The sequence below is a fragment of the Hyposmocoma kahamanoa genome, unplaced genomic scaffold (assembly GCF_003589595.1).
Source record: "Hyposmocoma kahamanoa isolate Upper Pololo Valley unplaced genomic scaffold, ASM358959v1 100021, whole genome shotgun sequence".
Lineage (NCBI taxonomy): Eukaryota > Metazoa > Arthropoda > Insecta > Lepidoptera > Cosmopterigidae > Hyposmocoma > Hyposmocoma kahamanoa.
Window position 1 is genome coordinate 15,493,913 of NW_020653200.1, and position 16,434 is coordinate 15,510,346.

Sequence of the window (16,434 nt, forward strand, 5' to 3'; positions counted from 1 at the left end):
AGCGTTAGAAAATGATGTCGAAGAGTAATTGTAATGGACAAAAATTGCACTTTCAATGGCTGGAGAGTCTCCAGTCATTGAAAGTGCGCTTATTTGCTCTCCACTGGAGATTAAAGTAAAAGAAAAAAAGTAAATTTATTTTATGTCCATAGGTTTCTGCCGACATCTAAGGAAAACCATTTTTTGCCTTGCGTTAATATATTTTTTGTCTACTGCACATGCTCTGTACGAAGGGTCGGCCGCCATTTTAGATTTATTTATAGAGGTGCGCGTGCGCCAGTTTCTTTTAGTTGCTTTCAATTAGTTTGATTTGTTGGAAATCGATTTCACGGAACTCACTATTCGTGAAGTGTGAGTAAATCAGGGAAGGTGATCGCATACCAACCCAGATAAGATGATCAACTCGTCTGTGCATACCAACCACACTAGTAATATTGATTTCATTAACAATGTTGGGGGTGGGCAGACACTATCGATCGCCATGACTCTTACAAACCTCTCTCGCTTCATTTACATGTATCAATGTTTTCATACAAAGGTGTCCCATCTCTTAATGGGAATCCAAAAATCATTAGAAACTTTTCAATTTTTACTCTAGTCTGTATACTAAAAGGGTTCGTACACGTAAACAAATGGAGACGTAATAAATTGATAATCACTATTACAAAAGTCATTTAAAATTATTACACTTGTTATTTTATTGTGCAAAAAACGATCCAAAAACATCTTGATCGAAGTTTGGTAAACGAAGTTCAAAGATTTATTACGTAGGTATTACGTAATGCAAATATATGCATTGGTAAAGTTTTAACAATGTCAGTTCAAAGATGGCTAAAGTTATTTTATACTGGCATGAGATGATTAGATCACACTTCTCGAAACTAAGTAATACCCACATAAAGCACGCCAAACGGGTACACAATTATTAAATGTCGGACGCTTTTGGGGCTACCACTCCATAGCAGCGCGTCAGGAGTATTCGCGGAAGCGCTTTCCCGCTATAATGCGAAAGAAGGCCTCGTCTTTTCTTCACCATGTGTGTGGTAGCCAGAACAGCATATTGGTGAACCGATTTAATAGTCCCTTGCTATAGCACCTGATATAAAGGTTTAAATTAAGTAATTTTATTTAATGTAATGGAATGCAATTTTAATGTAATTGAAATTTAAATAAGTACTAACGTACCTATTTGCTAAGTCTTATTAACAATGCATGGATTTTTTTCTTTTGGAGTTTTGTAATTAGCATTTTCACCAGTAACTCAACATTTATTTATTGTCAAGAATTCACTGTAAATCTTCCTAAAAATAAATAATTATTGAAAAAAAATAAAGTGTTATTATTATTAAATACCTACTTACTATGTGGATCCTGGGTTACATTAATGTTGCTGTACGGCTAATGGTAAGTAATCGAGCCTAATGCCAGCAGATATGTACCGTTATAGTTTTATTGCTTCGTTTATCCCTGTTTAACACGATCGCGTTTCTGTCTGTCGGCCTGTCTGCCATCCACGGCAGTCGCGTAAACTCATCCACGCGTCGCGTAATTGACCGCGTCACATTAGATCAACTCCTGCGCAGTCTGTGACAGATTCGAGACGCTTCCTGTTCGGTGTAGGTAGCGTGTTTCTTCCTTTATCCTGTGTTTTATAGTTTTAGCCAAATTTGACTCATTTTTTGTTACGTTTTGAATGCAAAGATGAACTAAATAACTTTTTAAACAATTCATTCTGTTGTAAAGAGACTCTAAGGTACTGAAAACAATTTTTGATTCTGCATACTAATGTTCGACGAAGTATGAGTCGATTTCTACTGTGCTTACCTAAGTGATATTAATACCGTACTAGGAAGACTTTGATGTATAATTTATACTTATTTCATGATACTCGTCACATTTCTTTAGTACAAACGACACTGCCCTTGTTGCACATTACCGAATACCACGGCTAGGAAACAATTGCTAAAAATTTATGCCATTTAGTATTTCCCGAAATTACTTCCGGAGCAGCTAATTTAGCTGTCGACGAGTTCGGCTAACTAAATAACAGGCAAGTAGGAAGTCATTACTCACGGGACCACTTCCCGGGCATACGGCAATCTGAAGAAATTCGGTTTAGGCTTCTTTGAGTTTCGATTTGTTAAGATAGTCCCAATATTTTTATGCAAACAAGGGTAGAACATGACACGTTGGTATGTCTATATTATTATATGGGACAAAGAAACAAACAGTTCTAGATAACTTGACAGAATACGTATGTATTTTCGCTATTGCCAAGCCGATAATGCTTTCCAAAACGTACTCGTACATACCTAAACGTAACGCATGTTAATGTTAAATCACTTTTATTTCTGTTCACATACATGCACCGAATAAGTTATGTTAAAATTTCGTATAAATCTACAGATTCTTGTAAGAAACCAGAGCTTTGGTAATTATGAAGTAGGTAATAATTATCATTTGCAAACAGCCGACAGACGATGTTATAAATTGAGAAGATAAGTGCTACACACAATAATATCTTCTTTTATAAAATTTAATATGAAGAAAAAATATTTATCATAAACTAACAAAACATCCTGTTATGACACATTGAGCGTAATCACGGCTCGACTGATATGATTTTACGATTATTTTGATAACTAGATACCATTTGTGCATTAACTCTCTCTACAATCGGGTTACTTTCCACACACTGACTTCATTATGATTATGAGTAGCGCCCTGTGTCTCCTAACGTAATATAATATTAATTATTATCTGCTTTGATATTGAAGTAGAATAGGACAAATTGTTACGAATATTACGCAAAATTCCATCCTCGCTAATAAGACGCATCTGGCAACCTCATACTTAAAATACATATACACATAGATGTACCTACTCGTAAGTATTTTGTTCTCATGTAATTGAGCCTGAGTGCATTTTCTTATTTATGCAATAGTAAAATAAGTTCTTACTTTTACCGTTGGCAAACAAAATACTTAATGCTTCCGAGGCGAGATCACGAGAAGAAGCGTGTGCGTGGGTTATAATCGTTTATTATTCGGAACCAAGAACTCTTTTTTTTCATTCTCACTGAAAATTTACTTCAGTCTTTGTACCTAACTATATTTCCAAAGATTTGCCTACATTTTCTTGAAAGGTCACTGACTTATATATTACGTTCAAGATATCAGGCGTTGAAAGCAGAAAACAGAATGTTATAGAACGTTACAGAACATGTGCGTTCTTTTTATGGTATAACTGTTAATATTTCTTAATAACCTTTACGAGAAAAGTAGGTTCGTGTATGTTTATCATAGATAAATGGGTCGACAGAAAATAGAGATTTTATAAATATAATAAACAGGCATCGACCAGTCACGGTTCCTGCTAAGCGTGAGCAAGCACCGACAACGGATTTTCGTCAATCGCGCAGATATATCGAACAATATGGGTTGTGTGTAATAATTTACGTGGACGTTGATTAAGCAGTATTAATGATGACATTCGTAAACGAACGTTCACTAAATACTGTACTAATATGTGTAAATATGTATTTACCTCCGCACAATTAGATGTTATCCAAATTTGTAACTTTAAACATAAAGACATTAAAATTTATTTACGAGGAGATTGACAATTTAACGGATATCTGATAAATACACAAAATAAAAAGTGTTGCTGTAATAAGCTAGTCAGAAGAGATAAGGTCCACCACAGCAGGCGCATAATATACTAATTTACGATCTCTACCCGTGTCAGCCACTTTGTTTGAACAAAGCCTAGTTGCAACGCCTTACGATGGTCTATTACGACAGGTGCTACCTCGCCCCTGCCTTTTGGGGCACAATCAATACAGTATAACTGTAACTGCGCCTCCAATAACTGAATAATACTGTGTCATTTGTATTCAATGGGGACGTAACACCTCTGCGGACGAGTATGGAGACGGTTCTGCAAACGGAATGCAGTCTTGTTATTGTCGTTTGACTCGTATGATTGTGTAAATTAAAAGTTATTAATTTTCTACTAAATCAGTACTCAAAACATTAATTCGAGTTGTGTCATGACTAATTAGCATATTGTGACATGTTATTATTTACTTTAAGTACTTTGTATTACAATATTATGAGCCACGTTATCTACCTGCGAACTTAATTTACTGGAACACAATAAAATCTTAAAGGCAAATCGCGCTTTCATCAATGTAAACAGAAATACACATCTGCAGGTATTTCATATAAGCAGCAATAGACGCAGTAATTTCAGTCCTGAATTGCAATGACTTTGCCAATCAAATACCGGATCCTTTATAATAATTTCCACACACATTCCCGTCACAGGGACTAACAGCTAAGTAAGACACACGTGTTAAGTGTGAATAGTGATAAACTAATGCAAAGATTAGGTATTTCCGTTTGTTCAGCACTCCCGACCATCTCGGATATTTTGCACGTGACTCATTATGATCTTTCTTTAGTAGACATGTCTGCTCTTTATTATTTTTTTTCATTAAGTTGACATTCACACTTTCATTCTATTTTGGATATTTTATGGAACTCAACATCCCGTAGAGACGACTTATAAACTGTAATTCTTGTTTGTTAGTTTCTCCTTATATTTGTATATTTTCAAAATTCACAGGTACACCATCACGTAAATTACCATACAAAAGACTTTTTATGCAAATTTTCCAAGATAATACGACATTTGGTATAAATTTTGAAACCATGCCCCTGTGGAATTTTTTTTACAGTCAAACGTAATATCTATTATTTGAATAAACATTACGAAATGCCTAATAGATATGCTGCCTAGTTTGGGTCACTTCAAGAACCTAAATGCGAATAAAGCATGCTAGTGCGAGTAAAAAAAATAAAAAATAAATCCATTAACTTATCGTCAATGAAAGTGATGGTTTCACCGATGAAACCGCCATACATGCACAAGACTCAAACTTTTTTGGGCTATAACAAAAAGCACAATCACCTAAAATACCCTTCAATTTATATCTACCTAAGTCGTTTTGGGTTTAGTACCTACCGTCTAGGAATCACGTTGAATCAATTGACCTCGCCAGCCAGACGTCGCGCAGACTACGTCGAAGTAGTATTCACTTAAGTAATTCATTTTTGAGCAGATGTTATGGGATTGCTAACTATGATAAATACGCAAAGTATATGTTTTAATTTTTAAATCTATGTATTCTTATAATTCATAAATTAAAGAAAAAGTAAGTTCCAAAGCCCTGTTTCCAATTTATACAATTAATTAGATTGGATAGCAATTTGTTACACATTATATTGCATATGAATGTTTTCAAACTATAATCTAGAATCTAGACGGACAATGGATCACAAACACAACGAACGTCAAGAAAATTCAGTGAAAACTGTTCTTTGCCGTTTGAAGAGATTAGTAAACATTAAATAATGTTGGTGTTAAGTATCTCTGTAGTGTCACCTTCCTTGTCTAAGGTTAACGTGGACATGAGCTGCTACTGCATAAAATTATAATAATTTTGACACTTGAGTTCCTGAGATATACTTTGTTATGGTACATAAACCGACAAACACTTAGTTAGACAGCTCTCCTCTTAAGACAACTTATGTTGGTTCAAATTGTAACAAAAAAAATAAACAAACCCAGTTCACAAGAACAAACTTTTACTGTGTTAAGGAGTATTATAATTTTGAACACCAGTGCAAAAAAATTGTCTAAATAATAATTCACAGGCCAATCATAATTAATAAATAATTTAAGTTTATATTAGTGTTTTTCTTTATTTTAAGAATTTTTTCACAACGCTAAGCAATGAATTAGCGGTATTTGGAAAAACTTATTTTAACTTTATAAAATACTGTTTGATGTATATGTCATTGTATTAGTGTAGTATAGTGTCATTGTATATATATATATATATATATAGAATATATAGTAGAATAAGCAAGCTGGAGTGGCAGTATGCTGGCCATATTTGTCGAAGAGCCCATTACTGACGGGGAAAGAACCGATAAACGATAGAGTGCGAAAAGCTACTGGCAGCACATGGATGGGACAAGCTGAGAAGCAAATATCCAGTGGACTGGTGGATGAACAATTCACCGAATTCTAAATAACTATTTTCAACATTTCTGACTGTATAACGGATCGAATAATTACATTTTCGTTGTGAAATGATGTTTGTAAATATCGGTTATTTTGAGCTAATTGACTTCAATGTTTTCACACACTTTCCCTCCCTGTTTGGTTCCATCCATTAACGTAAGGTTCAAGGTGACTGAGCATGACGCCTGTGTATAAATATTTACTCAGTAGCATGTTCTTTCAAGATTTTACTTCCAAATGATTGTCATCTGTCTTTATTTTATATTTATTCTTCGAGTATATTATCTTGAAAATGGTACGGCTTGAATAGTCTTCTGTTTTATTTTATTATTGTTAAAATTTTTAGAAAAGGTGCTAAACACTAGTTAATGCGTAGGTAATTGAAAGGATGTCTCTACTTTTGCCTTGATTAGTTATATATTTTAGGAAACTAGCAACAAATCTATCCAATGGAAAGTCATTCTGTTACAATCTGTATGTTGTCGTAGTAAGACAAACCAGGCAGTAACACTATCCAAACGGTTTGCTGTAAAAACAAGGGTTCCCCGTAAAGTTGCCATCTGTGGTCGAATAACTTTTCTTGTGAGAATTCACGGCTTTGTGAAATTTCAATTTTCGTAGAACAATTCGAGTATTCGCAATGTTGAAATATTTTTATTTGGAATTTTAATATTTAGAATTAGAATATTAAAAAGAAATTGTGAATTCTTAAAAAACTAAAGTTTTACATAACGAGTAAATAATAGCTATGGATATCGCAGAAGAGACTGTATAAATCAGAACACAACATTTGCTAACGTTATAAACCTGTTTTGTTTATTTGTCCATCTATTATTAGTCAATAAACGAATATAGTATATAAACAAAAAAATCCTGTTTCGAAAGACACTATAAACATATTCGCACTTGACAACTAACGTAGAATTATCTCAAAAATTGCGTTATATTATATTTTATCTATAACGCAATTTTTGAGATATATTAATTACTTATTAAACTACTCCGTCACAGACCACATAAATACTAGGCCTCTGTTGCCGAACGGTTACCATGCCGGACTGCCGCGCAGTGGTCCTAGGTTCGATTTACAGGCCGGGAGAAATATTTGTATGACCTACATTTATTTATCTCGGAGTTCGGGTGTAATTTGTAGTTGTCAATGTGTGTGTTCATGGCACTCGCGACACAGGGTTTCCCTAGTGCGGGGCTATGTTGAGTGTGTGTGCGTTATCTCTAAAATTTCGCTATATTTGTATGTCATTCGTGTATGATTTAATTTCAAAGTGACAGGACAACAATGTCGCTTTGAAATTAATAGTAATATTAATATAAATTAAAGCAATTTTGAGATAACACTATGTTAGATGTCATGTGCGAATACTTGTCGCTAAGTTATGTTTAGTTTTTGTACCTGCCTACTGACACACTAAAAACTATGCACCAATTAGTGCAAAACTACAATTCAAACCAAGTTCATTTGAAATAAATAAAAGAACCGAGGCCAATAAATCCTGACAGATGCGCACAGCAACCAAATAAAACGACAAATTGCGACGCGCATATCATATCCCTTGCTGAAATTTCAGCAAAATGAAATAAAGGAAACGAAAGGGACGAGCATTCGACATCTGGGCACCTGCACCCAAAATACATGAAGATACGGTAGAATATTATTCCTAGAATAGCGGCAGACTGTAAAATGAAAACTGAGACACCATGTGCCTTCGAAAACTTGCCCAGTAAAATTGTTATGCAGTTTACAATAAACTTGCCATTCAATTTTGAAATCTACCTCTGTAAACACAAAGAAGCCTTAATCTCAGCCGCATCGAAAAAGAAGATTCATGTAAATACCGGTAAGTGAATAATTTGTCATTTGCTTTTGCCTGGGTTGACGTTGTTTTGCTGTTTTGCTAATGTACATTTTGGGAGGCGGCGAGCAATAACGTTTAAGTTAAATTGAAAAACGGTTACATTCATTTAACTTAAACAATACCACTACGAGACGTTTCTTATTTATGATTGACTGCCGGTGTAATGATGCGATCTCATTTTGCTAGATACTTTTCTAAGCAAAATACGGTGATGTTTCCTTAAACTACGATCTCAAATATAGACCGAGCTCAGTGAACTGTAGTATCATAGCAAATATTTACAGAGGGCAGCTGCAGCACAAGTGTGTGTGCAACTAGTGCGAATACATCTACGAGTTTGTGAGTAATTTACAACAAAATCTTGTTGCGGAATGAAAATTATTACATATGAGCTATAATTTAAATTAGGTACCACTAGCCAGGCTGTAGTATGATATCGGTAATATTGTTGAATAATGCTTTAATTAGCTTCAATTTATAATTACCAATATATAAATGTACAAGGCATAGCCAATAATAAAAACAGTATAACGTGTGCGAAAGCAAATGTACATGACTTTCAAATGAGTTATTGACAGCTGGTTGAAAATTTAAACGAACAGCTGTGTGCTAATGCTATGCAGTATGCAACTGCTGACTACATCATGGGTGCTTTTGAAATTCTTTCTTGTTTTATGGCAGGCAAGCAATTATTTTACAACTACCTCTACCTTCTACACACGACTACCCTGACAATCAAAGTTAGGTACGAATTAGTTTACAATAGAAGTGCAATTTACTAGTAAAACAAAAATAGTATCAACAAGATTTCACATATTTTTCTAATTTTTAAACATTAATTCTTTTGTGCCATATTTGTAGTTTCGTTTGTAGAGAAAATAACGGTAATTAATTGAGTTTGCGCCCACATTCGATATTTCGCACGGTACTGAGAAATTTCACTCTGCTTAGAGTTAGTGCACATATTTGGAGCGAAAATAATAAAACATTAGGAGAGTCATTCCAGATTACGAAAGTCTACGACTACCATGTTTCAGCGCATAACTGTAATTGCAACTGATTTTCTAATTCGCGGAAGGATGATGGATTAAAGTTCTTAAAATTCATTGACCTAGCTACAAATAAAATTAGTACACTTGAGTGATAAGACTTTTCCTAATTTTATCCTTTAGGCACTCTTTAAAATCATACATTAGAACAAAACTATCTTCAATTGCAAATACAGACGGATTCCTATTACGAAACGTAGCATCTATTTCCTTCCAGTTGTAAACATTTTATTGTAAAACTCTTAAATGGAACACGGCGAAAATCTATTTATTCTCTTGAAGACTGTAAAATTTTTACGACACTTTAAGCATCATCTCCACTTTGGAACTACATTTCGTGACTCCTTCAACGCATAGAATTCGTTCGATAACTTGGGTTTTGTATACAGAATATCCAATAATGACTTCTTCATTTAATTATTTCGGGAAGCTATCAACTGCGGTAGGGTAATTTACTGTGAAAGACACGGTTGTAAAGATTTGACATTAATATCAGGGCACTTTAATAATATGTAGTGGACAATCGTTTGAGGAATATAAATACGTAAATATTTCCAAGGCTGTGAAAGGGCGTCACGATTTGAAATTGTGAATAATCACGATTTTCTCATCGCGCTTATTGCCCATGCGGTATGCGTCTCAGAGTTGCAAGTTGATAGAGGATGCGCGCGCCTACCACTCGCGTCCGTCAAGATGGCAACACTGCAGAAGAGATACCGACTTCCGTCGCATTTATTAGTATTCAATACAACATCATGCATGTTTGTAAAGAGCTTCGATTTCTTTTTTCTGTAAAGATTTTTACCCCAGTACTAACAAAATACCTACAGTTCTTTTTTAAGAAAACAAACCACGCAAAGCGAATTCGTCGTAAACTGCAACTTAATGCATAAATGCATTTCATGCGATGTTATACGATGACAGGAATAAAAAAATGGATTGTTATCTGATTCTTAAACATAACTTATAAATCTTTTTATCGACGTTTATTGAATTTACGAGTGTTTATTTAGGACCGCATATCTGGCAAATAGATGCAACGTTTCGCAGAATGTCATCAGTGTAAATAAGTTTTTGATAAAAAGTTATTTTTAAAGTGATTTGAGCAGCAATAGTAACATTTGTTATGAAACGATTCTTTTACGTAAGGTAGGTAAAAATCAGAACTTTTATGAAAACCTTTTCAATGGAAAAAATCGTGAATGTTTCACGATTACAATATCAAATGTTACAATAGAAGAACGTACAACTGAAGACCTCGTTGCTTATTGTATAAGAATGTGAAAAGAAAGCAAAGAGCTCTGGAATAGCTGGTCATTAAAATAATTGTCTAAGCATCCGGTGCACCTAATGAGAACCAAATGAGAGGGTTGAGGACTCAATCGATTTGTCCCCGTGAAGTAATAACCTTTTCCTCGTCATATTTTATTATGTGTGTAAATTTGAGATTTATTAACATTGTGCTCATTAGGTAGATACCTCCAAAAATTACGATATGGAAACCCTAAACAAATGTGTTTAATAGTTACTCCCTTTGGCTGCTCTACGTGAATTTTCGGTTTAAACCTAATTATTTAAAGTTTAAATCTGAAAAATTTGAAGCTTTCTGATTTTACAACTCCAATTTGAAAGCTTATTGCGGTTAGTGTTTGAAAGGCAGTGTTTCGAAAAATCTACGCAATATATCCATATAGTTCGTAATGAGTATAGAGCAAAGGAAATAATTTCCGATTACCAAGAATAATACTTATGTCGTGTACAATTTCGAAGTTACTTTATATTCTAAGGCGTATTCCGTTTGGAGTTATATTGTAAAATGAATTTCAAAAAGTATTGTTCCGTCATTTTAATACCTTATTAAAAATGTCGGTTTTAGTAATCTAATAGCGGAAATTTATGTTTCAAACATATTACATACACAGGTGCGGCAACTGGAATAAAGACTAGCACTCGGCCTAGTTCGAAGGCGCTGTCTCACGGCTATGCCACACGGAGGGAAAGTACCTTAGATACCATAGACAGAAAATTGTACTGAAACAAAACTTCATCTTGATTTTAAAAACAATTCGAACTGCATACAAAGTTTTTAAATAATCGCCTGTCTGAACCGGCAATCGAACCCGCCAATGTGAAAAAAAAACACCTGTAATTTTACTATACTGTTCGAAAGCCTCAATCATATGGATTGTTTTCTTCTAAATAATAGCATCTTAAATAAAAGGAAGATCATGAAATTTAACATTTAATTTGAGATTTTGTTCAGAAAAATGAATTGTCTTTTCTGACTTTTTTTTGGTGGCCCGTGAAGCATAGGGCATACATTCTCCGGGTGAAATCCAACTGTCAAACAACCACGGCTCTGACTTAATTTCACAAAAAAGTAATATCATGGTAGTAAAACATTGTTTATATAAACTTCATATTATAACTAATACAGTAGGAGCCCTCACTGAAATATCGACTATTTGTATAGCACTTAGTACAAATAGTGGAGATATCTAAGTGAGAGCACCTCGAGTTAACAAACTTTATAATAGAAACAATAATAATTGTAAATTATATACTGTATGTATATTTGCTACTTACCTAAGGTAATTTCCTTGGCAGAAACGAAAGCAACCGTGGCCAGAAGCAAAAAAACGACTCCGTTCGGCATTTTGCGGCTAAATGCAATAGCAAAAGCTCTCATATTTCCAGCAAGTCAACTTTTCTTGTTGGGATCCATTAAGTTCTGAAACAATTTGGTTTTATTAACCACATGAAGCTTATCGCATACGCATATCCATTTTACAAACAAAAATTCTGCTTATTTTATATCTTGTCGTATAGTTTATATTTTACAGGTTCTGTACAAACACGATTGTGCAACATTGTTGTAACTAGCGAATATAAACAAGTAAATTTTCGTATTCTTCATTCCAAAATACATATCCAATTAACATAAAGAAAAGTAAAAGAGAAACAGAATATTACAATGATATATGATTTTTAAGATATTCTAAATTTCGAATGTTTTGCTTTTAAAATAATCCTGGTCGTTATACTAATGCTAACTGGCGATACATTATCTTAATTGACGCGCAGAATTTATAACAAAATTATTGCTGACCTGAAAAAAACATTAGACGGCAACTCACATCACAGATATTTATATGGAAAAAAACATTTAGGACAGCAAATATCGAAATGAAAATACATTTTTGGAACGCAACATCTGCAAACCTACCAAAAATAAACCTACTTATAAACTTAGCAATAAAATTCAATACATAATGCAACTCGTTCGTTCAACGCTGTAACTTCTAAAATACAGGGTGCGTGAAAAGTAATAAACGTCAATATCCCTTTTACCCGGACAAGATAAATTTAACATTGGAACTCTCTCAATCGTCATATCAAGCCCGTCTATCATGAGATGAGACATAAAGTGCAAAACGTGATAGTAAAAAAACTTATTTATCGGAATTTATTTTTATCAAAGTATTCATTAACCATTCACTATAGAGTTATGATAGTGATATATATAATATAAATATCGTTATCGCATGTACTGCATATATACCCTTCGATGGAAACCGCGCAGCAAAAGAAGACCTAGCCGGGCTGTGCACATTGGGTGAAACACCATCGAGCGATCCGAAAGCTGCTGTACTCACCAGTTATGAATGAGGCGTGAAGTAGAGAAGCAGGCGGCGTAAGAGAACCCTTCTGAACTTCTTTATCAATTAGGAAGTATGAAAGGTGTTTCGATAGATTAACAGGTTTGGCATTTGATAGCCATAAAAATGAAATATGGAGATTAAATAATAAGTTTTTTGTAGGTAGGTACTTGATGCAGATCGTGTGATCTGAAATGTAATTTTAACTTTCGTTGCTTCCAGCACATTGAAGTCGAGCGGTCGTTGGCACGGTATAAAATTAAACATTAAAATAAACAAGCATATAAAATAACTCAGGTTTTGATTCACTGGTTAACATCATGAGTTAATGAAAGGGGACGACTTGTTCTGGTATCACATATCGTTGGCAATTAACTCTGATGATTTTGATAAAATTCGGAAATAATTAAATTTAAATACTATACTCACAATTATGTTGCAGCCTTTGTGTAAACTAAAACAGTCGTTAAAATAAACACCACTAAATTGGGAATTGTTCATTAGTTTTAAAGACTTCTTCGATACATATAACATATACAACTAGTACAGAAAACTTTCTAATCTGGTAAAAATATGAGTATCGGAGCTCAGATGTAACATTTTACGGTTAAGTTCTGTTTAATGTTGGTTTTCATTAGATCATATAACACGTGCCTTCAGGTCGTATATCATGCCAGCGAGGGGTTAACCTGGCTGACATATTTAAAAATGGATACATCAACCCGCAGAGGGTTAAATTACTTTTTTATTGTACTGCAGCACTCCGTTTGGATTCGTCCTTTCAACAATCCTTTTGGGTTGATTTATATGTAGCAGAGTGGGGCCGTCGAAGTATAGGTATTTACTATAAATAAATACGTACTAGAAGGCCTTAACGACTTGGCAGTTTTATTGATTTTCTCTCATATTAAACAGACATTTAATTAAAATGCATATAAGTAAATGAATAAAGAAAAAGTACACCAATCCTTAAAGACAAAAGGCCGATTACTAGATATTTTGTTATTACAACAAACACTAATTAAATAACATGGGTATGGTGCTAAGACCAGATGGCGTGTGCAGCGGCTTTTTATACAGAATATTAGTAAACATAGTTTTATGGGAAAGTACAGGATGTTATATAATATATTCTTTCACAGTGCAATATATGCACGTATATCATTTATTTGTTATAGAACGTTTATAACGGTTATATGATATAATATGTTGCATTATGATGTACTGACTTTAGAGTAGCAATTGTAACATAAGTGTTTGTGATACTAATAAAAATCTACGATACACAATAATGTATATAAATCGATCAGTAATTCATTCTTTAAAAGAATTTTTTAGTCACAGGGTATACAATATAAGACCGCACGTACATAAGTATATCATTATCGCAAATTGACCGCAAAAATTATTGAAAACAATAAACAATTTCACGATGATACAACCGCAAGCTGTGCTTAGACTGTAATTCAAATATTTGCATACTATAAATCACTGTTGGGGGTCAAACATGTTGTAAAACTTTTGTACCAACTGTCACATCTAGTACTTTAGAATCCTTAAATATCGTGTTGTTTTTCAGCCCCAAGGGCGCCTTCACATTAGACGCTTATAGAATAATAATAATAATAAGGTTCTTCCGCGCCTCTACTAATTTTCATTCAACATTTAGAAGAACAGTTGCAGCGTCAATGTCGTGACGCGTTCTCACCGCTTTGCTTCGCCGCACAAAAATTATTCAAGCGCTACAGACTACACTGCAGCGCTTCTTCAAACGTTTAATTTGAAGGCGGCCCTAGGGTACGGGACACAGTATTTAAAATACTGAAACCATAATGTAATTGAAAATTTAATTTGTAAATACTGTCATTAAAACACATCAATCCATTAAATTTATTGAGGACTATGTTCATACGCCGCAGTACTAACCGCAATTGTATACTAATCGACAACAATTATTCGCGTCGATTGATTGCAGTTCGTTGGACCCATTGTGGCAGAATTCACGGTTGGATTTTAAAACATCCTGTGCGAGGAAGCGCGTGCACGTGCGCGGTAAACTTCCTGCCAAGCACCCGCGCACCTTGTACCTAGCGCCAGGAATGGCGGCGTAGACAAAGCTCAACTCAGAAAAGACTTGTAACTTTTCTCTTTTTATAATAAAGTTACATTTCTTTTAATGAATAAGTAGAGTAGAAGCAATTTTGATTCAAAATTTTAATTTTGAATAATTAACACAACCTGGTAAATTAATGGAACTGTGACGATCAAAGGTTGGTTCTAAAAAAATATCAAGCAACACATAAAAAATTTTATTGCTGGCCATATGTAACAACTAGCCCTATAGAACAATACTGCCTATTGTTACCTTTTACGTACAGCCTATTTATTACCCTGCCTACAGCAGTCTACAGAAAAATGTCTATTAACAGTAACGAATATTTTTTTAATGTTTTATTTTGTTTTTACTTTAAATAAATATGAAAGCTAAATATAACCCGGAATAATCTAAGATTGACCTTCATTTAACTATCTTATAAACACAATATGAAGACGTGGTGGTCTGTTAACATTCAAATGTACATTAACCCACGTTTGGGGTGCGAGTGCTCTTGAAAGTTATTTTTAAATATCCATTAAACCAGGTACTGTACCCTTCTGAAGGTGCGCTTATCTGAACGAATAAGTAGAAATAAATTATGTAGGTATATTGAGATTGTCTTGATCTACATAATCATTTTTTTTTTATTGTACCATATTTCACCGTATAATTATGTAGCTATATTATACGGCTTAAACTACGTTTTCACTCCAACACAATGTTTTTGTAGTTGTATTTTACACACGGTAAAACAATACCTGGGCTACAAAGTGGTTGACTGATACTTGCTATTACGTTGCAGTATTCTCTATATTTGTACTAATGTTATGCTAAAAAAGACAACACTAATCCGATAATGTTATATCTGTTACAAAATTTAAAAAAAATAAAAGTTATTATTTTCACAGATACCGTCAAACTTTTAACGTAGGTAATTGAGTTAAATTACACTAAATTGTAATAATTATTCCTCAAACATGCTCGGAAATGTTTGCATTACTTTCAAAAAACGAACACGGAAAGTTTGTCATTTATGGACTATGCGACTTCTTCCCGGCCAACGCCTGCAAAGTAAGTATGAAAATCCATTACTGTCGTCTTCTCTAAACTTTTAAATCTACCTTCTAATAATGAACTATGTAAACAGGCAAAAGAAAAACTCATACAGTCAATTTCCTAGTGTTCATAACTACGAGAATTAAAAATACCTACCTGTACCACTTCTTAAAAAAAAAGAAAATGACATTTAGACTAAAGTGTTTTGGTATTCTTTTGTTTTGTCGTCTTTGCATTTTGGCCCCGAAGATGAGTACTAGTGAGAAGAGCAATGACGAAAATACAGTAATAGATAAATTCAAACTTATCGTCAGAAGTCCAGCAGACTACTATTAATGTGCCTGGAAAAAGAATAACATTTTCTTTTAGCAATTGTATTGTATAAATTTTAACGTTAGTTAATAGGTATTTTTTTACTTTTTCTATTATACATCTTCCTCTCTTTAGTCTTTTATTATTTCTTTTATTATATACATGCCTCGGCGGGAACGGGGATTGCTTGACTTGTATTAATACAAGGCCTTACTGGTGCTCGTCCTTGTAACTCATATTTGTCGAGCAATCCCTTACTTCCCGGCCTCTGCAATAATGTGCTATTTCTCGAA

General features: G+C 33.9%; 1 protein-coding gene across 4 annotated transcripts in view; it reads right to left on the reverse strand.

Moving 5' to 3' along the window:
- Nucleotides 1-16,434, reverse strand: part of LOC113238201 (fibroblast growth factor receptor homolog 1-like) — a 49,125-nt gene that overhangs the window by 13,161 nt on the left and 19,530 nt on the right. For all 4 annotated transcript variants that reach the window (XM_026475021.1, XM_026475230.1, XM_026475105.1 and 1 more), the window contains exon 2: nt 11,603-11,747. In XM_026475021.1, coding sequence (XP_026330806.1) covers nt 11,603-11,705 — 103 coding nt within the window. In that variant the 5' untranslated portion in view covers nt 11,706-11,747. The remainder of the gene's footprint in view (nt 1-11,602; nt 11,748-16,434) is intronic.